Source organism: Cnephaeus nilssonii, assembly GCF_951640355.1.
Source record: "Cnephaeus nilssonii genome assembly, chromosome: 5".
NCBI classification, from domain to species: domain Eukaryota; kingdom Metazoa; phylum Chordata; class Mammalia; order Chiroptera; family Vespertilionidae; genus Cnephaeus; species Cnephaeus nilssonii.
Window position 1 is genome coordinate 70,975,958 of NC_137076.1, and position 25,432 is coordinate 71,001,389.

At 47.7% G+C, this 25,432-nt stretch overlaps 2 protein-coding genes across 3 annotated transcripts; one reads left to right on the top strand and one right to left on the bottom strand.

Annotated features, from left to right (window-relative positions):
- The first annotated feature begins 223 nt into the window (after positions 1-223).
- NHP2 (NHP2 ribonucleoprotein) lies at positions 224-4,990 on the top strand. The gene is made up of 4 exons (XM_079771627.1): positions 224-454; positions 541-610; positions 3,951-4,056; positions 4,692-4,990. The coding sequence occupies exons 1-4, from the start codon at positions 295-297 to the stop codon at positions 4,815-4,817; spliced, it is 462 nt and encodes a 153-aa protein (XP_079627753.1). The 5' UTR covers positions 224-294; the 3' UTR covers positions 4,818-4,990.
- A 929-nt stretch (positions 4,991-5,919) lies between these two features.
- RMND5B (required for meiotic nuclear division 5 homolog B) lies at positions 5,920-24,688 on the bottom strand. 2 transcript variants are annotated; one of them, XM_079771626.1, is made up of 10 exons: positions 24,068-24,167; positions 22,856-23,006; positions 10,881-11,026; positions 10,612-10,752; positions 9,491-9,591; positions 9,127-9,293; positions 8,178-8,343; positions 6,970-7,072; positions 6,726-6,880; positions 5,920-6,639 (listed from the first exon to the last, which is right to left on the bottom strand). In XM_079771626.1, exons 2-10 carry the CDS (start codon positions 22,992-22,994, stop codon positions 6,576-6,578), a joined length of 1,182 nt encoding a protein of 393 aa, XP_079627752.1. In that variant the 5' UTR covers positions 22,995-23,006; positions 24,068-24,167; the 3' UTR covers positions 5,920-6,575. The 2 variants fall into 2 exon arrangements, with proteins under 2 accessions (XP_079627752.1, XP_079627751.1); XM_079771625.1 differs by lacking the exon at positions 24,068-24,167 and adding an exon at positions 24,629-24,688 and having other exon boundaries at positions 5,921-6,639.
- Positions 24,689-25,432: the final 744 nt, after the last annotated feature.

Below are 25,432 nucleotides of genomic sequence, written 5' to 3' on the forward strand. Positions count from 1 at the left end.
GTCCCGCCCCTGCGTCCCCGCCTCCCTCAGGGCCCCGCCTCCATCCGGGCTCCTCTCGGAGCCTCAGGTTCCCTCAAGGCCCGCGGTGCTCGGCCCCGCCCCTTCGGCCTAGACTCCGCCCCCAAGCTTTGTATAGAAGGGGCTGAGCGTCAACGATTGGTCTGAGTCCGAGACCTCCTTTCCTAATTGGCTGTGACGTTCTGTGGGTTTCCCCAGAGCTGTGATCCGGAAGTGATTCCTGCAGCGCGGGCCGCGTGGATCTTCTACTGGGGAATCCTTACCACTGCCGCTGCGATGACCAAAATAAAGGGAGATCCCGAAGGGCGGGAGGCTCAGGCGGAGGCTTGCTCCGGAGAGCGCACTTACCAGGAGCTGCTGGTGAATCTGAACCCCATCGCACAGCCCCTGGCTTCTCGCCGCCTCACTCGGAAACTCTACAAATGCATCAAGAAAGGTGCGGTGGGCTGCGGTGGCCGGTGAGGGTGCGGGTTGCTGGACGAGGCCCGCTCCCCTCCCCGCAACTGACTTATGTCATTGCAGCCGTGAAACAGAAGCAGATTTGGCGCGGAGTGAAGGAGGTTCAGAAGTTTGTCAACAAAGGCGAGAAAGGGTAAGAACCCCCTCCTGCTGGATTTTGCACTTGAAACGGTAATGAAGGTATCCTTACTATTTAGTAGGTGTTCGGTAAAAGTACTCTGATTCTATTAGAAGATAACCAAGCAGACAGTAAATTCCCTTCAACAAACCCTCACTTCAATTACCCTAGCGCTAAGGGACACCACGGGGAAAATGAATTCCAGGGGAAGCAAATCGAATAAACTAAATGTGTTAGGGTAGACCCCACCTTCTTTCATTCAGCGACTATTTTAGTGTCTACTCTGTTTAGGCACTGTACTATGGGGAGACAATTTCTTTAATCAAATAGTCACATTCAAAATGAAAAGTTGTAATAGCTATGAAGGAAAAGTATAGGATGCAGTGAGAGACTTCATTACCCTACATCTTTCTTTCCTGGCATTTATCACAATCTGAAACTCATCATTTTTATTCCATGTAAGCTCTATGGGAATAGGGTAAAGCCATACCCCACTTAATCCCCAGGAGTGCCTTGTAGGTTCTCAGGAGATAAATTGCTGGGGAGATTTGATGCTCAATGGGGAGTTGGACCTAGGTTGGAGGTAGCTGAGATCTGAAGATACAGGAATTGGTTTGGAGGAGAGGGGCTTGCCAGAAGAAATTAGGTCCCAGGGCAGGAGAGGGTAGTGGTGGGCAGAAGTGCTCCCTTCTCATGGAGCTTTGTAAACCATGGTAAGTTTCGTTTTTGTACTCAGAGCTTTGGAAGGGCATTGAGGATTAAAGCCAGGGAGCATCAACTTTGAATAGGATCAGGCTCAAGAGTAGATGGGGACACTGATATAGGGTACTGTAGTCTAGAAGAGATGAAGGTTATTTTGGTTAGGTTGGAGATGGAGGGAATTAAAGTGCTTATACCCGAGAGGACTTTTGGACATGGAGTGAGGGGGTGTGGGTCCATTTGAAAGGACAAAGGGCCCACACTGAGATAGTGAACTGTGGGGGAAGGGCTGGGATTGTGTGGGAAGATCAGGAGTTTGATTTTAGACAAGTTTTTGAGGTATCTTTTAGACTCGTGACCTCTCTCCCCAGCATAGAGAGATGGCCATATGGGCTACCAACTTGAAAGAGAGAGGGCCAGGCTGGAGAGAATAAATTTGGGAGTTGTCAGGACATACTAGTAGATGGAACTTGATGCCATGACTATGGATGGAGTCAGCAAGAAGGTACTGAGAGGGCAGCCAAGGACCAGGCTATGAGGAGCACCAGCATTTATTTTTTTAATATATTTTTATTGATTTCAGAGAGGAAGGGAGAGGGAGAGAGAGATAGAAACATCAATGATGAGGGAGAATCATTGATTGGCTGCCTCCTGCACACCCTCTACTAGGGATCAAGCCTGAAACCTCAGCATGTGCCCTTGACCAAAATCAAACCCAGGTCCCTTCAGTCCGTAGGCTGACTATCCACTGAGCCAAACCAGCTAGGGTGGAGCATCAGCATTTAAAAGCTGTTCAGGCTAAAACCGGTTTGGCTCAGTGGATAGAGCGTCGGCCTGCGGACTCAAGGGTCCCAGGTTCGATTCCGGTAAAGGGCATGTACCTTGGTTGCGGGCACATCCCCAGTAGGGGGTGTGCAGGAGGCAGCTGATTGATGTTTCTCTCTCATCGATGTTTCTAACTCTCTATCCCTCTCTCTTCCTCTCTGTAAAATATCAATAAAATATTTTAAAAAAATAATAAAAAATAAAAATAAATAAAAGCTGTTCAGCCTGGCTGGTGTGGCTTAGTGGTTGAGTGTTGACCTATGAACCAGGAGGTCATGGTTCAATTCTGGTCGGGGTACATGCCTGGGTTGCAGGTTCAATCCCCAGTAGGGGATGTGCAGGAGGCAGCTGATCAATGATTCTCATCATTGATGTTTCTCTCTCTCTCTCTCTCTCTCTCTCTCTCTCTCTCTCTCTCTCTCTCTCTCCCCCCCTCTCTCCCCCTCTCCCTCGCTCTCTGAAATCAATAAAAATAAATAAAAGCTATTCAAAGAAAAGGCGCTTGAGAGGAGGAGAGTCCAAGAGGCAAAAGGAAAACTAGGAATATGGACCCAGTACTTTATTTGTTTTTAATATATTTTACTGATTTCTTACAGAGAGGAAGGGAGAGGGAGAGAGAGTTAGAAACATCAATGAGAGAGAAACATCGACCAGCTGCCTCCTGCACACCCCCTACCGGGGATGTGCCCGAAACCAAGGTACATGCCTTGACTGGAATCAAACCTGGGACCTTTCTGTCCGCAGGCTGACGCTCTATCCACTGAGCCAAACCGGTTTTGGCTGGACCCAGTACTTTAAACCAAGAGTTCTTTCCAGCTGTTTGCATCTCACAGACTCTTGCTTCTGTGTTTTCCGGGCTCCTGAGGGCCTTACCAGAGCCTGGCACTTTGCCAGCTAGGAGCCCCAGCCGAGGATTCTCTGGCAAGCCTTCCTTGGTTCCCTGTCATTCAAGGCCCATGCTTAGTCTGGCACTCAAGGTCCTTGGATCTGGCCCTTGCCAATCTTTCTAGCCTTCTTGTCTGCCCATCCCCATTCTGGATTCCAAAGCCATCCCAGGCTGCCATCCGCCTGCCTCTGTATATCTGGTGCCATTTTGATTTTCTTCCTTCTACCCATCCCCATTCTGGATTCCAAAGCCATCCCAGGCTGCCATCAGCCTGCCTCTGCATATCCGGTGCCATTTTGATTCTCCTCTTTAAATGTTTTTTCTGCCCCCTGCTGCTCCATGGGCTTCCTGACAGTCATCATTCAGCTTTTTGTTCAAGTGTGGCCTCCTGACTCCTTTTTTGACTCCAAAGAGAGTTGAGCTCTTACTCCTTGGGGTCCCTCCCGTCCTTCATCTGTCCCAGTACGATACCACTTGCCACACTTGGTGGCATTTGTTGCCAAGAAATAGAGGTTGCCTCCCCAGAGGAACACAGTCACCAAACACAGATTTGCACTCTTTCAGAGGTTGGGCGACCCACATTAATAACTCCTTGAGGGCAGGAGCCATCTTATCTCTGTCCCAGTCCAGAGGTGGACTTTCAATTAAAAGAGGGAATGAACAGCCCTGGCTGGTTTGACTCAGTGGATAGAGCGTCAGCCTGCGGACTGAAGGGTCCCAGGTTCAATTCCGGTGAAGGGCATGTACCTTGGTTGTGGACACATCCCCAGTAGGAGGTGTGCAGGAGGCAGCTGATTGATGTTTCTCTCTCATCAATGTTTCTCTCTATCCTTCTCCCCTCCTCTCTGTAAATAATAATAATAATAATAATCAATAAAGTATATTTTTTTTTAAAAAAAAAAGAGGGAATGAACAAGCTAGAAATGACTGTTTCTGTCATTTCAGGATCATGGTTTTGGCAGGAGACACGTTGCCCATTGAGGTATACTGCCATCTCCCAGTTATGTGTGAGGACCGGAATTTGCCCTATGTCTATATCCCTTCTAAGACGGTAAGGCACACCCTCAGCTCTGATCTTGGTCAGCACTAGAGGAGAGGGTCTGGGATGGGGTCTCGGCAGCAGTCCATAGTGGAAAGAGTGAACTTTGGAGTTAAGATGGGTCTGTGTGGATTGTTGATTCAGCTGCTTCCTAAGTAGGGGAATGCTGGTAAGTTATCTCTCAGCACTTATATTTCCTTGTAAAATGGGAATCCCCTCCTCTGTGGCCTGTAAGAATGAAACAAAGTATACAGTATATGGACATGCTCTGTCAACAAACATGCTGCACCCTTGTTAGTCCTGTTAGGTGGGTGCAGTGCTTTAGAAGGGGTGTTTTAGGGATCTGGCTCATCCTCACATAGCAGGAGCCAGGTCTGGGGCACAGGGAGTGGGGGATGGCAGGAAACTGCCTAAGGGGACAGCCCCTGCTGGGCTGGAGCCCTTTCACAGTTGCCATGTGGGAATGTAGGCCCAGTGTTGCTGGACTCCTTGAAAGTTTGCTGAGTTTAAATGATGGCAAGCAATTTTAACTGTTTTAAAATATGTTGCTGACCGAATAGCAATTAGGCCGGTGGGTCATAAGTTTGTGACTCCTTGGCATATAGGTTGTGCGGCCTTTTTTCCAAACAGCCCTTTTTCCTCTGCAGGACCTGGGTGCAGCTGCAGGCTCCAAGCGCCCCACCTGCGTGATAATGGTCAAGCCCCACGAGGAGTACCAGGAGACCTATGATGAATGCCTGGAGGAGGTGCAAGCCTTGCCCCCACCCGTGTGAAGGACTTGGGCAGCAACCTGGGCACCTGCTCCAGAAGCTGTGGGGCTGGCAGGGAGCCAGCTGGCTGCCCTCTGCTGCTCACACTCACAGCATCTCCTAGTCTTCTGAGGCACGTATTTTTCCCAGGCAGCTCCAACAGCATCTTCTCCATCAGTGTTATTTCCTGTTGAGTTTCCTGGCACTCAGTTTGAAGAATGAGGTGTGAAGGAAGTAAATGCTAAGACTAAAATGTGATGAGTCTGTGGCTGGTTTTTTTTCTTCTCTTTAAATGTTTTTATTGATTTTAGAGAGAGGAAGGGGGAGAGAGAAAGAGAAACATTGATCAGTTGCTTTCTGTACACACCCCAACTGGGAATCAAATCCACAATTTGGGTATGCCCTGATCAGGAATTGAACCAGGGACCTTTTGGTGCGTGGGACAAAGCTCAACCAACTGAGCCACACCAGCCAGGGCTCTGTGGATGTTTTTTAAAGCAGCAGCTGCTAGTGGAGCCAAGGAGTTGGTGGGCAGGGAAGAGTGAAGCAGGCTTTCTCGCCAGATGACCCCAAGGACTTTAAGAGTGTTCAGTGCTAATGCCTGGCTGCCAGGGCTGGTGCTAGACTCAAGCTGAGAACAAACTTTGCTGCTCACTCCCGAGTTTTCACTTCCCCAGTAGGTGGAAGTCACAGGTAAGGCAGCTGAGCTCAGACCCCATGGCCTGAAAACCTACAGCTTCTGTCGGGGACACCCCCATCCCTCTTCTTCCTGCATGAGTCTTAGTGCCATTGGGAAGCTTATGGAAGCAATTTACCCACCCACACAGGACATTTTAAATGGGATTATGAAGCTAAATACAAAACCCCAGGCCATCTTTCCTGCTTGGCATGATGGCCCTGGTAACCCAGTCCCTTCAAACATTTTAGACTTAAGGTATCTTCCTGCTCTCAAGGCCCAGCACAGGACTCAGTATACATAGCAACCAGGCCTCAAGTGCCCTGGAATAAACTGGAAAGAGCTTGAACTTCATCTGGTTTAAACTCCAAGCTCTCCTTGACAAGCTGGGAGCCCTGCTGTACAAGTCATTTAATCTTCCCAAATCCCCCTGCCCTGATTTCTAACACGGAGGTCATGAGATTTTATGTATGTAAAAACACCTTCCCCAGGGACTGAAATCTCCCATCTTTTTTGCCCAATCAGACATGTACGTAGACTGGGTTCTTCCTGACTGGGCACTGTGGCTGGCATGGTCCCACCAGCAGCAGCAGCAGCCAGGCCATGTCAGTACCTGTGTGCAGTGGACATAATTGCAGCAAAGGAAGGAGAAGGCCTGTGAATATATTTTGTTCAAAGTTATAAAAGAAATGGCATTCAGTTGTATCCCAGAGTATTTACTGGTGGATGATGGATACAGACAGTTGTAAGGCTGTACAGTGGGAGCAGTGGATAGGGCGTTGGTGTGGCAGAAAGATCTGGCTGAGGGCAGGGATGAAAGACAGTTGCTGCCGCCACCCAAGTCCTCTGCTCCTCTGTCCATTGCTACTAAGTCAGTGGCAAACATAAACGGAGACAGCAGCAATACAGAGGCCAGCATATCCCTGCCCGTACAGTCAAGGAGCCAGCTTCCCAGTGCAGCTTGGTTCATCTCCCTCCTTGGCCCCTTCTGTGGCACTCAGGCAATTCTGAAATGAACCACAATCCACTGAAGCCAACCACTCCAGTGAGACAGCAAGTCTCATGTGTGAAAAATCTCTTTAAATAAAGTTCCTTCCAGGCAGGAGTCAGAATATGATGCGTTTCCCATCTGCTGGGTTCTGCTCCATGGGACAGTAGGGACACTTCAACCTGCAAAGGGGGGAGAACCAAGAATGTCTGAGAGGTTGGCTAGCAGGAGAGCCAAGCCAAGCAGGAGCAGAGCACAGGGAACTTACTTTCCTCCATTAATGAGCTTGTTGAGTGCATCTCGGGAGATAACGTGGCCACAAATGAGCTTGATGGGAGGGTTGGAGTCTGACGTTTGCTGGCGAAGGATGGGGCAGGCGAACACTGAGTGGTACCAGCACTTCATGCCTAGTTCAATCTCAATCTGGGGAGGCCAGCCAAGGGATGAGTCCCACTTCCTGCCGTGGCTATCCCCAGTGCCTTCTTCCCACACCTCCCTCAGCCAGGGCTCACCGGTAACTCATCCTTGTGACTCCAGACCCCTGTGCACTGCCTCTGCTCAATCACAGCTTTGATGTTCATCAGCACGGGCAGTGCCACACAGCCAGAGGCAAAGCTGCAGAACAAAGAGCAAGGGCTAGAGTGGCCAGACCAGGACCCCAGCAGACAGACAAAGGACCTGCACACTTGCCATCAGCATGGGACTCGGGTCAGGGTTCTGAGTTGGCACATGGTTAAATCAGTCCTTGAGAACCAGGTTGCTTATGAAGTGCCACATATGTAATTATGTGTCATTCTAATGCACCCTCAAACTTGAGAACATACAAGAGAGACAAAAGATCCAGGGGGCAGGTATCTGCTCATCCAAACCACTGAAAAGTCCTTGGTGTGATGGGGACTGATCTGTTTGAAAGGCCCCCACTCTGCTGTCATAATGCACCCCTATAACTGGTTATCAACTGGGGCAGTTGGAAACGGGACAGATGTAGACCTCACCATGATCTGGGTGGGCGTGGGAGCGAACCGGCTGGAGCCTTGGGTGCTAAATGGCTATGATGCAGAGGGCTGTTGTGCTGTGTGAGTGGCAGATGGTGCTCCTGCTGGGAAATACTGTCCTATAATCAGAGTCTACCACACAGTGGAGCATGAGATTCCATAATCAAGTAAATGCACCGTGACACTATCCACTATGGTGTAGTGAGTGGCTCTGGGGTCAGGTCCATGTGCCCTTTAAGTTAATTCATGCCTTGAGCCTCTGTTTTCTCTTCTGTGAAGTGAGTACCTCTAATCCTAGGTCACTGAGGAGTCATGAGAAGAGCATTATTGTACAGGAGCCTTCGAGTGAAAACTCTCAAAACCTGTAACTCGGTTACTCAGATCTACCAGAGAGGAAGTGGTGTTTGACAGATGAGGCTGAGAGAAGGCCAGTGCAGAGAGTCTTGTGATAATCCAGCAGTGAGGTGCAGGCAAAATGGGGACCTCATTCAAGAGGCCTTACAAAATAGGAATCTTGACCCTGCTACTAACCTCATGGTGACCTTGGACCATAACTCTTCCTAATCTCAGTTTCTCCAACTGTGGACACAAGTAGTTCCTATCTGGAAGATGGACATACTTAGAGAGCCAGTTTAGGTCTGTCCCTGGCACATGACCCAGCCTCGGCAAATTGTTTCCCTTGAAATCCAACCACTCACGCTGCCCTTTCCACAGGGTGGCTGTACCTGACACTGAGGGGCGACTCCACAGAAAGCCCCAGCAGGGAACAAGCATCTCGGGTAAAGGTCTCACAGATCTCAGCCCAGTGGCTGGCGTCCAGGAGGTGGCAGTAGGGCGACTTCTCCAAGCCCAGCCGCAGGTATACCAGGCTGCCCATCATCACCTGGATCTCTGCAAGGCAACCAGGCGCAGCTCAGCACGTGCAGGACCAGGGCACAGGAGGCAGCCGCTCCTCAGGGCTGGGTGCCCAGCCCCAGGGACAGTATGGCTGTGGAAGCAGGATGGGGAGCAAGCTGAACACCAAGGCTCTGAGGTGCCTGGCCTGGCCAGGCAGGGACTGAAGTGTCTTCAGGTAAAACTGGTTTTCCCTTAAAAATGGAGCTATTTATGTGGGACCAGGACAGGCATCACCCTGTGCATCAGGAAGGAGGGGTCCTGGTTCCCTTCTCATCCTTCAACTGCATCAGGGAACAAACCTCAAATCTCGGGGTGGCACTCACATCTATTTTAGAACACTAGCTAATACCTCTTTCTAAAAAACTTTCAAGAGGCATCTAGCTGAAATTTAATAACACTGATTTGTTTTCATGTTTACCTTTTAGTAAAATGTAAAGTAGTAAATATGAAGGGAGCTAAAGAAAAGTTACTAGCAGTATGGTGGTTACTGATGGGGAACATCTGGAAGGAGAAACAAATGACTGAGGTTTAGAAATCCACATGTGAAGGAAGAGGGCTCAGGCAGGCACCTGCAGAGGAGGTACTGAGGCAGAGCAGCATGAGGGCAGGCGTGACGTGGCACACATAAACCCAGTATGGTGTGTGTGTGGGTATGGCAAAAGCTGGTGACGGGGACCGGAGGTGGTTCTGAGATGCAGCTAGAAGGGTGTGACAGAGACAGTGAGGAAGAGCGACATCTGCCAGAGCCCAGCAGCATCTACTACCCTTGGCACTTACCCCGCTGATGCAGCCGAGCAAAGGGCTGGAAGTGCCTGGCATAGCTGAGGGCCTCCAGCTGCTTGTCAGGGCCACCAGCCAGGAGATGAATAAAGTACAGTCGGTGCAGCTTGAATTCCAGCGAGCTGTTAAGCTCAAGCAGACGCTGCCTGTGGGAGATGGCCCATCTGGAAAGAAAGGGGCCAGTTGAGTATGGAGCTGGTGGGATGAAAGAAGGAGTCCCGAGGGAGCTGGGATGGAGGGGTGGGATCCAAAAGCCTATGTGAGGCCACAAGACAGAGCTGGAGGTATGTCAAGTACACTGGGGGAGGTGAAGGCCACAGACAAGCCCTGCCCCCTGCTGTCCCACCCAAGACCCACTTACTCCAACGCTGGTCCCAGGTCATGTTTGTGCAGAGCTTCCAGTATTCGATTCAACTCCAGGAAAGGCTGCTTGAAGTCCAAGTCCACGTTCAGTGTAGATTCCTGTGGGGAGAGCATGATCCCATCACTGGAGGACACTGTTTCCAAAATTCTGTTCTAATAAAACCTCATCTGTCTAAGACAGGCTGGAGACCTTGCATGAGGAGCTGAGGTCTCCTGCCAGCCACTTGGCCCCAATTCAGTTTTGGGAAGCTGAGTACCACAGGGCAGACTATAACCTCACCCAGGTAATGGAGACAGTCCCTCCCAGTCCCTGTGTTGAGTAGCATGGTGAGAAAGTATTCCTTTTCAATCCTCTTAATTACTTTAAGAGAAAGGATACTTTACTTTTACTGCCAGTGTGCTTTAACACCTAACGGTGCTACTCTGTCATTTTACTAATCTCCCTTTTTAAGAAACTCATCACTTTACTAGTCCCCCTTGACTCAGAACCTTGCCTGGCAACCAACCCTAGTTAGAAATTAATGACTTCGCTTTTCACTGTATCTATTTTTAATATTTTTAATTTATTGATTGATTTTAGAGAGACAGAGGAAGAGAGACATCGATTTGTTGTTCCACTTATTTATGCATTCATTGTTGATTGTTATATGTGCCCTGACCAGGGATCAAACCTGCAACCTTGGTATATCAGGAAAACGCTCTCTAACCAACTAAGCTACCTGGCCAGGGCTCACCGAGCTCCCTTCTATTTATAGCAGGAGAACTGATTTCCTTTCTAATATAAATTTATTTCAATAATAACAGGAATGTATTATAAAAAAATGATTGAGTAGAAAACAGAATAGGCAGGCCTACCCGGTTTGGCTCAGTGGATAGAGCGTCGGCCTGCAGACTCAAGGGTCCCAGGTTCGATTCCGGTCAAGGGCATGTACCTTGGCTGTGGGCACATCCCCAGTGGGGAGTGTGCAGGAGGCAGCTGATTGGTGTTTCTCTCTCATCAATGTTTCTAACTCTCTATCCCTCTCCTTTCCTCTCCGTAAAAATCAATAAAATATAAAAAAAAAGAAAGAAAGAAAACAGAATAGGCAGGTCCCAGCACCTTCCCCACAGAGCCATTACCTGGCACAGCTCCTCAGCCACGCTGAGCATGCCCTGCTGGTACAGGTGCTCCACGATGGCCATCTGCAGGATCTGCTGCTGCTTCTCCCGGGAGTCCCACACTGCATCGGAGACTACACCGCATACCTCAGAGTCAAAGTTCTGACAAGGACGAGAGACAGGGCCCTGTGACTCGGCACTCGCATTCCTCACACTTGCTTTCCTGATAAGCCCTGGGACATACCAACTCCAGGTATCCCTATCCCCAGGCCAGGTGCCCACATGCTCACCCGGTCAATGGCTTTGCCCACTCGGGAGACACTGCTGTGAATGTCCTTGTGGTCCGAAGCCAATTTCTGCACCGTGTCTTTGATCTTCCGGCAACACTGGGACATCACCAAGGAGAGGGTGGCTGAGAGAGGGGTCCCCTGGAGAGCTGCAGAGAAACACTAGCAGTGAGTCAGGACACAGGAACAGAACTTGTCTCTGCTTCCTCTCCCCACAGAGGCCCAGGAGGCAGCCCTGAACTCCAGAGTGACTCAGCTTCTGGTTCTAGCTGGTTTGGCTCAGTGGATAAGAGCCTCAGCCTGCGTACTGAAGGGTCCCGGGTTTTATTCTGGTCAAGGGCACATGCCTGGGTTGTAGGCTCAATCCCCAGTAGGGGGCGTGCAGGAGGCAGCCAATCAATGATTCTCTCTCATCCTTGGCTCTCTCCAGCCTCTCCCTTTCCCTTCCTCTCTGAAATCAATAAAATATATTTTCAAAAAGACTCAGCTTCTATTTCAGGTCCTGTCAATTTTAATCTGCCTGACTTCATTTCTGTCTTCATTTCCTCATCTATAAAATGGGGGAGATAGCACCAGCTTGTAGGTGGCTGAGAACTGAAGATAATTTGGCACTTACTACGGGTAAGTACTTTATTTCGGCTCATTTAATCCTCACCCTCGTGCTGTGCAGTGGGCACTATCCACGGCCTGTCCTATAGTTGAGGCAGGAACTTGCCAAGAGACACAGCAGTGATAGATTTAAAGTCTGTGCTCCTCACCACCACACTGATGGCTCTTGATTATCTTGAGTGAGATGCCCTGTGTGGGAAGGCTTTGAACCTTAAAACATTGTCCTCACATGAATGCCTCTTATCAACTAGAGCACACCAGGTGGGCCAGGGGCGGCCAGGGAAGCTCAGGGATTCCTGGCTCAGGATTCCAGCTCCAAGTGGTTTCTCCCTCATGGCCAGGGTAGAGCCAGACCAACCACCAAGAGCAGGTGAGACTTGGAGAAGAGAGCAAACTGGGCATTTGACCCTTCTTCGGGCCCAGCATCTACGCCACTTCTCTAGTTGCATCACCTCGGTTCAGGGAAGAGACGTGACCAGAGGGCCAGGGAGACTTGCAGCTCCGAGAGCAGAAGCCCTGGAAGAGAGATGCATTCTGCCAGGCTGCTGAACAAACAAAATGTGAACAGGAGCTGTTGGAGCACGTGGGCATCTCGGGGGAGCAGCCTCTGAGAATGAAGCCAGAGTGGACTGAGGGATCACCTGGGTACCTGAATGCAGCCGGGCTGGACCCTTCAGTTACCTGAACCCATAAATCCAGCTCCCTTGACTTGTGTGTATGTTTGTTTACACTAGTCTGAGCTGGGTTTCTGTCCTTATAAGTGAACTAGAGGCCCAGTGCATGATTAAATCATGCACGTGTAGGGTCCCCTAGGCCTAACCTGCCATCCAGGCCATATCCACTGCCCCGCAAAGCCTAGCACGCTCCGCGGGCACTGCTAGCAGCCTGCTCCCCGCTTTTGATGGCAGGGAGTCCGCTGGTGCCGGAGTGGACACACAGCTCCCCACTTTCGATCGCGGGGGAGCTGGGTGCCTGTCCGCTGGTGCACCAGGCCTTTCAGAAACCTCCGGCGCGGGGGAGGCTTCTGAAAGGCCTGGTGCCGGAACGGACAGGCACCCAGCTCCCCCGCTTTTGATGGTCCGCGGCGGGACGTGGGCTTGCTGTCCCAGAGGCCCCTTCTGTGCCGCAGCACAGCCATGGCGCAGACGCTGAGCTCGCGCCCCCGCTGGCGACCCGAGCTCAGCGTCCTGCTGGCCCAATCGGCCACCCCGGCCACCCCAAGTCCCGCCCCCCTGCGCCTCTTGGCCAATCGTGGGCATAGCAAAGGTACGGTTAATTTGCATATTTGTCTATTATTAGGTAGGATGAGTCCTGAAAAATACAAAAAGGAGGTGGTGGCTGGGCCACCCATCTACCCCAGGAAGACACTCCACTGCCAGCATCAGCACTGCTCTCCGAAAGCCCAGCTTGCCACTCTTTTCTCACATTTTGCTCCCCCTAGGTCACAGAGGGCCACACTGCACATTCTCTAGCCACATCTCCTTTAGAACAAAGCAACACTCTTAAGAAACCAGCGCCTTTTTAACCTGGAATCCCCCAATTTCCACTGCCAAGGACCCCACAGACAACATTAGTCCTGACAAATCCCCATCTGAGAAGAAACCCTCTCCCTGAGAACACACTGCAGCCATAGCCACCTGTTAACCAAGAGCACAGACAGTGTGAGTTTTGGACCAGCAAAAGAAGTGTTTCTTCCACACAGTTAACAGATTCCATCAAAAGCATGGCACAGAGTGTTGAAAAGATGGCGACCGGCAGGAAGGTAGGGAGAGAGAGAGTGTGAGTGAGGAACCCATAGAGGAGAGTGTAGATGTGTGTGGTGTGTGTGTGTGTATGAGATAGGGTCAGTTAGATTCTGCAGGTCTTCCAAGGGGCTCCCGAACAGGGCAGCCCTAGACGGCGGAGCCCCGCGCACAAAGCGGACACTTCTCGGCGGCTGGTGCGGACGCGGAGACCACGCCATCTTGAGAAACAGAGCTGCCTGAGACTCGGATCCTGGCTTCTGACACAAACCAGGACCCTGCAGCCACTGGGGACAGAGAACTGCTATCACAGCTTCAGACCAACAGACAACAAGAATCCAGACTTCCCGGCAGATTTCCGTGAGTCAAAGAGCCTATCCCCCTCCTCGCAGGCGCTGATAGCGCCATAGTAACTGATAGACCCGCCCCTCCCCCAAGCTGCTCACAGGTGCGCGCACAGACAGCGCCATAGTAACTGATAGACCCGCCCCTGGCCCAAGCTGCAGAGCTTTGCGCAGGGACACGCTCCCTCTTAGGGAATTTGGCGCGCGGGACAGAAGCAGCTCCCCGTTGGGGAAATCTGTCAGTGCGCACAGAGGGCTCCCCTTCGGGGAATTTGGCTCGCGGGTCACAGCTCCCCCTTCGGGGATTCTTAAGAGCGTGCACAGAGGGGCTTCCCTTTGGGGAATTTGGCGCGCAGGACGGACTCCGCCCCCCTTCCGGGTCTTTGGGAGAGTGCACTGAGCCGGCTCACCTTCAGGATTTTAAGAATGTGTGCTCTAGCCGGTTTGGCTCAGTAGAGAGAGCACACACAGGACGCAGCTCCACTTCAGGGAATTTGGCACGCCGGACACAGCTGCCTGGGATCCCTGACTCACAGCGCATTCACACTAAGAGCCAGCGACCCCAATTGTTGGTGCGTGCACACACAGGGACCCTGATTCTCAACGAGAAACCGCACAAGGCAACAGAGACTTTGACACTCGAGTCTTGGTGCAGACACAGGGAAACTCTGACTCCTGGCACATGCTAAGGATCTCATTCTCGGCACATACCAACAGTGTGGTGCAGACAGGGCCCCTGATTCTAAACGTGCACACGAGACCACACGGAACACTGGGGACTCTGATCCTGGGCAAGTCTGGTTCCCACCAACCAAAGACAGCCACACGTCCTAGTGTCAGAGCACTTCAGTGAAACTAGGGTGGAGCGAAGTCCCCACAGCACACGGCCCAGGTCCACGCAAACGGAAGCTTGAGCTTTCTGGTAATAGCCAGAATGGGGAAACGAAATAACTCACAGAGGAAAGAAAATGTGGAGTCGCCAAGAAAGGAAATTAGTGAAACTGAAGCTTGCAACATGACCGAAAAGGAGTTCAGAGTAATGGTCATGGAATTTATACATCGGATGGATGAGAAAATCAACAACTTATGCAAGAATCAGGAAGAAATGAAAAGTGATATAGCTACAATCAAAAACACCATGGAAAGTTTCAACAGTAGACTACAAGAAGCAGAGGACCGAATTAGTGAGTTAGAAGATCAGGTACAGAAACAAGCTCAATATGAACAGCAATTGGAGAAAAAAATTAAAAAGCAGGAGGAAAGCCTAAGAGAGCTTCGGGACAACCTGAAACGAAGTAACATGCGTATAATAGGGCTGCCAGAAGGACAAGAAGAGCAGCAGGGATTAGAAAATCTATTCGAAGAAATAATGACAGAAAACTTCCCGGATATGGGAAAGATAAAAGTTACGCAAGTACAGAGAGTCCCAAGCAGGATCAACCCCAAAAGACCCACACCAAGACATGTCATAATTTCAATGGCAAATATAAATGATAAAGAGAGAATCCTAAAGGCGGCAAGAGAGAGACAGAGAGTTACCTACAAAGGAACACCCATCAGATTGTCAAATGATTACTCAACAGAAACACAACAAGCTAGAAGTGAATGGAAGGAGGTATACAAAGTGTTGCAAAGCAAAGGACTGAATCCAAGAATACTATATCCAGCAAGACTATCAATCAAAATTGAAGGGGAAATCAGGAGCTTTGCAGACAAAAAAAGCCTCAGGGAGTTTATCACCACCAAACCAGCAATGCAAGAATTGCTAAAGGGAATACTGTAAAAAGAAGAAATAAACAGGTAAGAAGGAATACAGACACAAAAATAGATATGACAACAAACAAATACCTTTCAGTAATAACTTTAAATGTAAACGGACTAAATGCTCCAATCAAAAGACATCGAGTAGCTGAATGGATAAAAAAACACGACCCATATATATGCTGTCTACAAGAGACCCACCTCAGAACAAGAGACTCACACAGATTGAAAGTGAAGGGATGGAAAAATATCTTTCAGGCAAATGGAAATGAAAAAAAAGCTGGGGTAGCAATACTTATATCTGACAAAATAGACCTCAAAGTAAATGCCATAACAAGAGATAAGAATGGCCACTTCATAATACTAAAGGGAGAAATCCAACAAGAAGAAATAATTCTGGTAAACATATACGCTCCCAATATAGGAGCACCCAAATACATAAAAAAACTCCTGGAGGATATCAAGGGAGAGATTAATAGCAACACAATCATAGTAGGAGACTTTAATACCCCACTATCACCACTGGACAAATCCTCTAAACAAAAAATCAGCAAAGAAACAGCAATCCTAAATGACTCACTAGACCAGATGGAATTAATTGACATCTTCAGAACATTTCACCCCAAAGCCACAGAATATACATTCTTCTCAAGTGCACATGGGTCATTTTCAAAGATAGACCATATGCTGGGTCACAGACAAAGTCTCTTCAAATTCAAGAAGATAGAAATTATATCAAGCATCTTCTCAGATCACAGTGGCATAAAACTGGAAATCAACTACAATAAATATAATCCAAAGAAATCAAACACATGGAGACTAAACAGCATGCGATTAAACAAGGACTGGGTCACCAGAGAGATCAAGGAAGAAATAAAAAACATCATGGCAACAAATGACAATGAAAACACAACAATCCAAAATCTATGGGACACAGCGAAAGCAGTCTTGAGAGGGAAGTTCATAGCTCTACAGGCCTATTGCAAAAAACAAGAAACAATGGTAATAAATTACTTAACCCTACAACTCAAAGAGCTAGAAAAAGAGCAGCAAGAAAAGCCCAGTGTAATCAGAAGGAAGGAAATAACAAAGATCAGAGCGGAGATAAATGACATAGAGACCAAAGAAACAATACATAAGATCAACAAAACCAAGAGCTGGTTCTTTGAAAGGATAAACAAGATTGATGGACCTCTAGCCAGGCTCACCAAGAAGCAAAGAGAGAGGACCCAAATAAACAAAATCAGAAATGAAAGAGGTGAAATAACAACAGACCCCGCTGAGATACAAAGGATTGTTACAAAATACTACGAACAACTCTATTCCAACAAACTGGACAACCTGGAGGAAATGGACATATTCCTAGAAAAATATAACCTTCCAAAAATCAATCAAGAAGAATCTAAACAGCTCAATAGGCCAATAACTATGGACGAAATTGAAGCAGTCATCAAAAAGCTTCCGGCAAACAAAAGCCCGGGGCCTGATGGCTTCACAGGAGAGTTTTACCAAACATTCAAGGAAGAACTAAAACCTATCCTCCTCAGACTATTCCAAAAAATTCAAGTGGAAGGAACACTTCCAAGCTCCTTCTATGAAGCCAGCATCACCCTAATACCAAAACCAGATAAAGACAACACAATGAGAGAGAATTACAGACCAATATCCCTCATGAACATAGATGCCAAAATCCTCAACAAAATTCTAGCAAATCGGCTCCAGCAGTACATCAGAAAGATCATACACCATGACCAAGTAGGATTTATCCCAGGAATGCAAGGATGGTACAATATCCGCAAATCAATAAACGTGATACATCACATAAACAAATTGAAAGATAAAAATCACATAGTCATATCCATTGATGCAGAAAAAGCATTTGACAAAATCCAACACCCTTTCTTGATAAAAACTCTCAACAAGGTGGGAATAGATGGCTCATACCTCAACATAATAAAAGCTATATATGATAAACCCACAGCAAACATCATACTCAATGGACAAAAACTAAAAACATTTCCCCTAAGAACAGGAACAAGACAGGGATGCCCACTCTCACCACTCCTGTTTGACATAGTACTGGAAGTATTAGCCATTGCAATTAGACAAGAAGAAGAAATAAAAGGCATCCAAATTGGAAAAGAACAAGTAAAGCTGTCTTTATTTGCAGACGACATGATATTGTACATAAAAAATCCGAAAGACTCCGTCAAAAAACTAATAGACTTAATAAATGAATTCGGCAATGTAGCAGGATACAAAATTAACGCCAAGAAATCTATGGCCTTTCTATACACCAATAGTGAACTTACAGACAGAGAGACTAAAAAGGCAATCCCGTTTACCATCACACCAAAAAAATTAAGATACCTAGGAATAAACTTAACTAAGGAGGTAAAAGACCTATACACGGAAAACTACAGGACACTGAAAAAAGAGATAGAGGAAGACGTAAACAGATGGAAGAACATACCATGTTCATGGATTGGTAGAATCAACATCATTAAAATGTCCATACTACCCAAAGCAATCTATAGATTCAATGCACTCCCCATTAAAATACCAACGGCATATTTCACAGACCTTGAAAGAACTCTCCAAAAATTCATCTGGAATAAAAAAAGACCCCGAATAGCCACAGCAATCCTGAGAAAGAAGAATAAAGTAGGAGGGATCTCAATACCAGATTTCAAGCTGTATTACAAAGCCACTGTTCTCAAAACAGCCTGGTACTGGCACAAGAACAGACACATAGATCAATGGAACAGAATAGAGAATCCAGATATTGACCCAAACCACTATGCTCAATTAATATTTGACAAAGGAGGCATGAACATACAATGGAATAAAGATAGTCTCTTCAATAAATGGTGTTGGGAAAATTGGACAGATACATGCAAAAAAATGAAGCTTGATCACCAACTTACGCCATACACAAAAATAAACTCAAAATGGATACAGGACTTAAACATAAGACGGGAAACCATAAAAATACTAGAGCAATCCACAGGCAGCAAAATGTCAGACATATGCCAAAAGAAATTCTTCACTGACACTGCCCCTAGGGCAATGGAAGCTAAAGAGAAAATTAACAAATGGGACTACATCAAAATAAAAAGCTTTTTCACAGCAAAAGAAACCATCAACAAAACAACAAGAAAGCCCACTGCATGGGAGAACATATTTGCAAATGGCATCACTGATAAAGGTTTAATCTCCAACATCTACAGGCAGCTTATACAACTTAATAAAAGGAAGATACATGATCCAATAAAAAAATGGGCAACAGACCTAAATAGAATCTTTTCAAAAGAAGACAGAAGGAAGGCCAAGAGACACATGAAAACATGCTCAACGTCACTAATTATCCGAGAGATGCAAATCAAAACAACAATGCGGTACCATCTCACACCTGTCAGAATGGCTATCATCAACAAATCAACAAACGACAAGTGTTGGCGAGGATGCGGAGAAAAAGGAACCCTCGTGCACTGCTGGTGGGATTGCAGACTGGTGCAGCCACTGTGGAGAACAGTATGGAGTTTCCTCAAAAAACTGAAAATGGAACTCCCATTTGACCCAGTAATCCCACTCCTGGGAATATATCCGAAGAAACTAGAAACACCAATTAGAAAGGATATATGCACCCCTATGTTCATAGCAGCACAATTCACCATAGCTAAGATTTGGAAACAGCCTAGGTGCCCGTCAGCAGATGACTGGATCAGAAAACTGTGGTACATCTACACAATGGAATACTATGCTGCCATAAAAAAGAAGGAATTCTCATCATTTGCAGCAACCTGGGAGGAATTGGAGAACATTATGTTAAGTGAAATAAGTCAGTCAATGAAAGAAAAATACCACATTATCTCACTCATTTATGGATAATAAAGAACATTATAAACTTGAACAAAAAGATAGATACAGAGACAGTAAAGCATCAAACAGACTGTCAAATTACAAGGGGAAGGTTAGGGAGAGGTGGGGGAGATAAGAGATCAATCAAAGGACTTGTATGCATGCATATAAGCATAACCAATGGATGCAAAACTCTGGGGGGAGGGGGCATATATGAGAGTGGGGTGTGGGGAGGGCAATGGTAAGATATGTACACATATAATACCTTAATAAAAAAATTGGAAAAAAAAAAAAAAGCATGGCACAGCCCTAACCGGTTTGGCTCAGTGGATAGAGCATCGGCCTGCGGACTCAAGGGTCCCAGGTTTGATTCCGGTCAAGGGCATGTACTTTGGTTGCGGGCACATCCCCAGTAGGAAGTGTGCAGGAGGCAGCTGATTGATGTTTCTCTCTCATCGATGTTTCTAACTCTCTATCCCTCTCCTTTCCTCTCTGTAAAAATAAATAAATAATATATATTTTTAAAATAAATACTGTTTTTTAAAAAAAAAGCATGGCACAACCGGCCTGGCTGGTGTGACTCAGTTGGGAGTGTCATCCTGTGTACCAAAAGGTGGTGGGAGTGTCATCCTGTGTACCAAAAGGTGGTGGGTTCGATCCCTGGTCAGGGCACATACCCAGGTTGCAGGTTCGATCCCCGGTCAGGGTATGTGTAGGAGGTACCTGATCAATCTCTTTCCCTTCCTCGTTCTGAAATCAATTTAAAAAAAAACACACAAAAAAAGCATGGCACAACCACATAATGGTAAGAGAATGGGGCAGAATCCCTATGTACTGATACAGAACACTCCCCAAGACAGACTGTGTAGGGGAAAGAGCAAGGTGTTCCCTGTGTGTGAAAAAAAGGAGGGGGAATAAGCACTTCTACATGACATCTACGTGTGCACACAGATGCTGCATACAAGGGCACCTGAGAAACAGAATGGGATGACTATTGGAGAGAGGCACAGAAACTGGGAATCAGAGGTGAAAGGGAGACACTTTTCACTCGCAGCCTTTTTGACCTCGAAGTCTTTTCCATGTGCATACATTTTTTAAAATCTTTATTGTTGAAAGTATTACATATGTCCCCCTTTTTTTCCCCATTGACTCCTTCTAGCCCACACCCACCTGCATGCATTCTTTAAGAAATAAAAAGGAAACAGACTCTACTTTATAGATTGTTTTTCTCAGTGGTACTAAGTATAGCAATTCTGAAAATACTTTCCATGTATTATAGAAATTGAGCAGATGAGAAATGTATCAGCAGTCAGCCTTCTCACTGTTGGAGAAGAAGAGAGATGCAGCTATGGATGGGGGCAGTCTGGGAGGAACCCTGTGATACTGAATTATAATTGAAGGCATCATTGTAAATGCATTGCCTGCAATATACTAAGACTGATGGATGGATAGGAAAGAAGAAAAAAAAAGATCCATTTGCTAAAAAAAACCCTAAAAACAATGACACCTCAGTAACAACCTAGATCATGGTTTCCAAATACCATTTCCCACCAAAAGAACCATGGCTACTTGCAAAAATTACTGATTCCAGGTAATATCTTATTGTGCCAGAAAATAAGGGAGTGCTGAAAAAAATAACAATAAATTTAAAAGACAAAAAAGGACACAGAGGTGAAAGAAGAGTGCTGAGATAATTGAATATTCACGTGTAAACAAATTAAGCTGAACCTTACATCATACACAAAAATTAACTCAAAATGGATCAAAGAGCAAGTGTAAAAGCCCAAACTATAAAACTCTTAGACAAAACAGAGGTGTAAGTCTTCATAATCATGGATTGGGCAGTGGTTTCTTAGATATGACAATAAAAGCATAAGCAACCAAAAAAAAAAAAATAAAGTGAACTTTATCAATATTAAAAACTTTTGTGCTTTGACTGTTGAACCTTAGAGGGAAGGCAGGGGAGGTGGGTGGGTGGGAAGAGATCAACCAAAGAACTTGTATGCATATATGCATAACCCATAGACACTGACAATAAGGTGGTGAAGGTCTGGGGCCAGAGGCAGGGTGGGCTAGAAGGGGTCAATAGGGGGGAAAAAGGGGACATATGTAATACTACTTTCAACAATAAAGATTAAAAAAACAACAACAAAGAAACAACAAACAAATAATAATAAAGAGTACCATTTGTTCATAAAAAAAAAAAAAAAAAACGTTTGTGCTTCAAACAACACTATCAAGAAGATGAGAACAACCCGGGCATGTGCCCTGATCAGAAATCAAACAGTGACCTCCTGGTTCATAGGTCAGCACTCACTCACTGAGCCACATCAGCTAGGCTATTATTTTTTTTTTTTAAAGGGAAAAACAGTTTTAACAGAGTTACCATATGACACAGCACAGAAAAAAGAAGTAGCTATTCACTCTACAACAGGGATGAACCTTAAAAACATTATGCTAAGTGAAAGAATACAAAATGCCACATATTGTCTGAGTCCATTTATTTTTTTATTTTAATCCTCACCTGAGGATATTTTTCCCATTGATTTCTAAAGAGAGTGTGAGGGAGGAGGGGAGGAGAGAGAGAGAAAGAGAGAAACATCTACGTGAGAGAAACACATCGATTGGTTGCCTCCCACTTGATGCACGCCTATGGGGGCTGGTGAACTTGCAACCTGCAACTGAGGTATGTGTCCTTGAGAATCGAACCCACCACCCTCCAGTCACAGGCAGATGTTCTAACCACTGAGAAAAACCGGCCAGGGCTGTACAATTCCATTAACTAGTATAGGATGTGTCCAGAGTAGGTAAGTCCATAGAAAGCAGATTAGTGGTTGCCAGGGGCTAGGGGAGAGGGAGGAATGGAGGAGTTATTGTCTCTTTTGGGGGTGATAAAAATGCTCTGAAATTACAAGGTAATAATGTTTGTACAACTCTGTAAATACACTAAAATCACGAAACTGTACCCTTTAAAGCAGTGGTTCTCAACTTTTCTAATGCCGCGACCCTTTAATACAGTTCCTCATGTTGTGGTGACCCCCAACCATAAAATTATTTTTGTTGCTACTTCATAACTGTAATTTTGCTACTGTTATGAATCGTAATGTAAATATCTGTGTTTTCCGATGGTCTTAGGCGACCCTGTAGACGCTGCTGTAGAGCCTAAGACCATTGGAAAACACAGATATTTATGATTCGTAACAGTAGCAAAATTACAGTTATGAAGTAACAACGAAAATAATTTTATGGTTGGGGGTCACCACAACATGAGGAACTGTATTAAAGGGTCGAGGCATTAGAAAGGTTGAGAACCACTGCTTTAAAGGGTTGTGTTTTTTATGTGAATCAGCTCAATTTTTTTTAAAAAAGGACATAGGAACTAGGGAATACCTCTGGGCAAATCTAACACAATTTGAGCATCAAAATGTATAACAATAATGCAGTATAACCCATTGAATAAGAAGTTCTGAGTGAGAACTAATAATAAATATATATATGGGAGAAGGGCAAGTTTTTTCCTTATAGTTGAATGCCAAGTAATAAATATATGAGGAATGACAGAGCAGGAAAAGTCACCCTGTTACTAAGTAGCTTTGGGGTATCCTAGGCCCACAGGAAGGCAGGAATGGAGCTCTGGGGTTGAGGGGGGATGGACACCCACCTGCACTGGCCAGCTCAGCCCGAAGCTGTCCTATGTAATGCAGCAGCTCCTCCAGGCTCTGCTCGCAGTGCTGCCCGTAGGTCAGGAACTTCTGTAGGACCTTGTCCACCTCTCTCTCCACGCTCTCACACTGCTCCATGGTGGCCTCTGCCTGGGGGCAGGAGGAGGGTCCAGTGTCAAGCCCCACCTGGGGGACACAGTGGGGAGGGCTCCCGGATTCCCCTTACCACACGCATATCATATATCAATGCTCAAAACTGCCCAGCGTAACATATCTGTCCACAGCTCCATCAGCCCCAGCCAGGGTGCCTAGTGGAGTGTGCAGGCAGGTGTGAGGGCAGGGGTTTCTTGACTCATGGTGAGAAAACTCTGTTTCCAACTCTTTTCACTCTACAATCCTTGCTCATCTCTCTCTCTCTCCCTTTTTTAATGTTTTGAGAGAGAGAGATATGAGAGAAAAACAGCAACCAGCTGCCTCCTGCATGCCCCTTATTGGGGATCAAGCCTGAAATCCGGGCATGTGCCCTGACTGGAATGGCAAAGGTGACCCCTATGGTTCAAAGGTCAATGCCACACCAGCTGGGCCACAGCCTTCTTTCTCTTCCTTGACTACATTCACTTTATTTCTTCCTCAGGGCCTTCGCACTGACTGTTCCCTCTGCCTGAACAGTCTTCTCCCAAATCTTTTCCATGTTTGGCTCCTTGAAGTCTCAAACTTCATCCCTTCAGAGATGATCTCCTAGACCCTGTACCCCTCTGCCCCACCCCCACACCATTCACTCTATCATATCACCCTTTTCCTTACAGGTCTCTAGTTGAAGTTTCTTTTTTTTTTTTTAATATACTTTATTGATTTTTAACAGAGGAAGGGAGAGGGATAGAGCTTTAGAAACATCAATGAGAGAGAAACATCCATCAGCTGCCTCCTGCACACCCCCTACTGGGGATGTGCCCGCAACCAAGGTACATGCCCTTGACTGGAATCGAACCTGGGACCCTTCAGTCCGCAGGCCGACGCTCTATCCACTGAGCCAAACCGGTCAGGGTTCTTTTTTTTTTTTTTTTTAATATACATTTTTATTGATTTCAGAGAGGAAGGGAGAGAGAGAAACATCAATGATAAGAGAGAATCATTGGTCAGCTGCCTCCTGCACGCCCCCTACTGGGGATTGAGCCTGCAACCCGGGCATGTGCACTGACTGGGAAACGAACCTGGAACCCTTCAGTCCGCAGGCCGACGCTCTATCCACTGAACCAAACCCGCTAGGGCTGGTTGAAGTTTCCATCTTTCATTTGTCATTAACCAAAATTGAGGGGACATAAAGGCCCACTATTTTCCATGGAATACAGAGGGGCACTGAGGAATTGGGGGGGGGGGGGGGGATGCCTGAACTATTTCATATCTGGGAGTTTCACCTGCATTAACGCAAATGACTGTCAAACTCTTACTCATGCTCCAGAAGACCCTGACCTAATGCCCTGCCTGGCCCCCTCATCCCAGCCGGGTCGCACTAGGACAGGGTGTCTGAGTTCGAGCGATTCCCCCGACAGAAGCGATTCCTCGCGTGTCCTGGGAGTCTGTGGGGCTTCAGTTCTCGGCCGGGGCCCACGACTACGGAGCAAACAAGTCCAAGGGCGGACTGGGGCGGAGACTTAGTCGGGGGGCTTCGGGGGAGGCCCGAGGCCTGGGAGCCCGGCCGAGCTGCCGTCCGCCGGGCCCCTCCGCGCCTGCCCTCGGCCCGCACCTCCAGGCCCGGACACCGCGGCTCTCACCTGCTGCTGCAGCCCGGACCCCGGCTTCCGGCGCTGCTGTCATCGGACCGGAAGCCGCGGCGGTTGCTCCGCGGATCCGGACTCGCCCACTCGCAGCGTCGCGGAGGGGTGGCCGTCCCGCAGGGCCGCGGCTCTCCGCCTGGGCGCCGAGCCTCACCTTCCCGCGCGCCCAGAGTGGAGTCGCCCACAGAAGCGGGTGGAGGCAGGAAGCCGCACCCCCCTCCGCCCGGGCGTACGCCGGACCCCTGTGCCCGAGGCTGCAGCTGGACCTCGACCCTCCGCGTCTGCGGGAAGGGATCGGACCCACCCGCTCGCTGGCCCGGGAGGTTTGGGGGTGCATGGGGCGGGCGGGGCGGCTTCCCTACCGGGAAGAAGCGCCTGGCCCGCCCGCCCCGCACAACTCGGTCCCAGCGTCCCGCTTCGCGCTCTGAAGCCTTAAACCGATGACTGTTCAACTCCGCCCCCGCCCCCTGCCCTCACTCAAAGGAGACCACCCCACGGCAAGGGTCCGACAGGCTCTCCCGCGATGGCTGCTTGATGCTCTTTTTGAGACATCAAATGAGGTTTCAAAGAAAAGTCACTTTTTTTTCTGTCCCTAAGTCAGTACTTAACCTATCCATTGGGCATTCAACAAGAGGATTGGACTGAGGGTACCCAGTCCCCGCTCTACCGCCCCCCAGCCGTTGTCCCTCCTGGGCAAACGGGGGGTGGGGTGGGGTGGGGGGACCCGGTTGCACAACTGTCCTGAAGAGGAAGGGTGACCCCAAACCCAGGCCTGGACTGAATTCACACTCCTCCCAGAGC

What these genes read in the sequence shown, in the direction of transcription:
- RMND5B (XM_079771626.1), bottom strand. Translation starts at nt 22,994, where the DNA reads ATGGAGCAGTGTGAGAGCGTGGAGAGAGAGGTGGACAAGGTCCTACAG. An exon ending in TGGGCAAAGCCATTGACCGG is followed by an intron (nt 10,753 to 10,880) that starts GTGAGCATGTGG and finishes CGTCCTTGTCAG; the next exon opens with AACTTTGACTCTGAGGTATG. An exon ending in GAGTCGCCCCTCAGTGTCAG is followed by an intron (nt 7,073 to 8,177) that starts GTACAGCCACCC and finishes TTTGTTCTGCAG; the next exon opens with CTTTGCCTCTGGCTGTGTGG.
- NHP2 (XM_079771627.1), top strand. Translation starts at nt 295, where the DNA reads ATGACCAAAATAAAGGGAGATCCCGAAGGGCGGGAGGCTCAGGCGGAG. An exon ending in CTACAAATGCATCAAGAAAG is followed by an intron (nt 455 to 540) that starts GTGCGGTGGGCT and finishes ATGTCATTGCAG; the next exon opens with CCGTGAAACAGAAGCAGATT. An exon ending in GTCAACAAAGGCGAGAAAGG is followed by an intron (nt 611 to 3,950) that starts GTAAGAACCCCC and finishes CTGTCATTTCAG; the next exon opens with GATCATGGTTTTGGCAGGAG.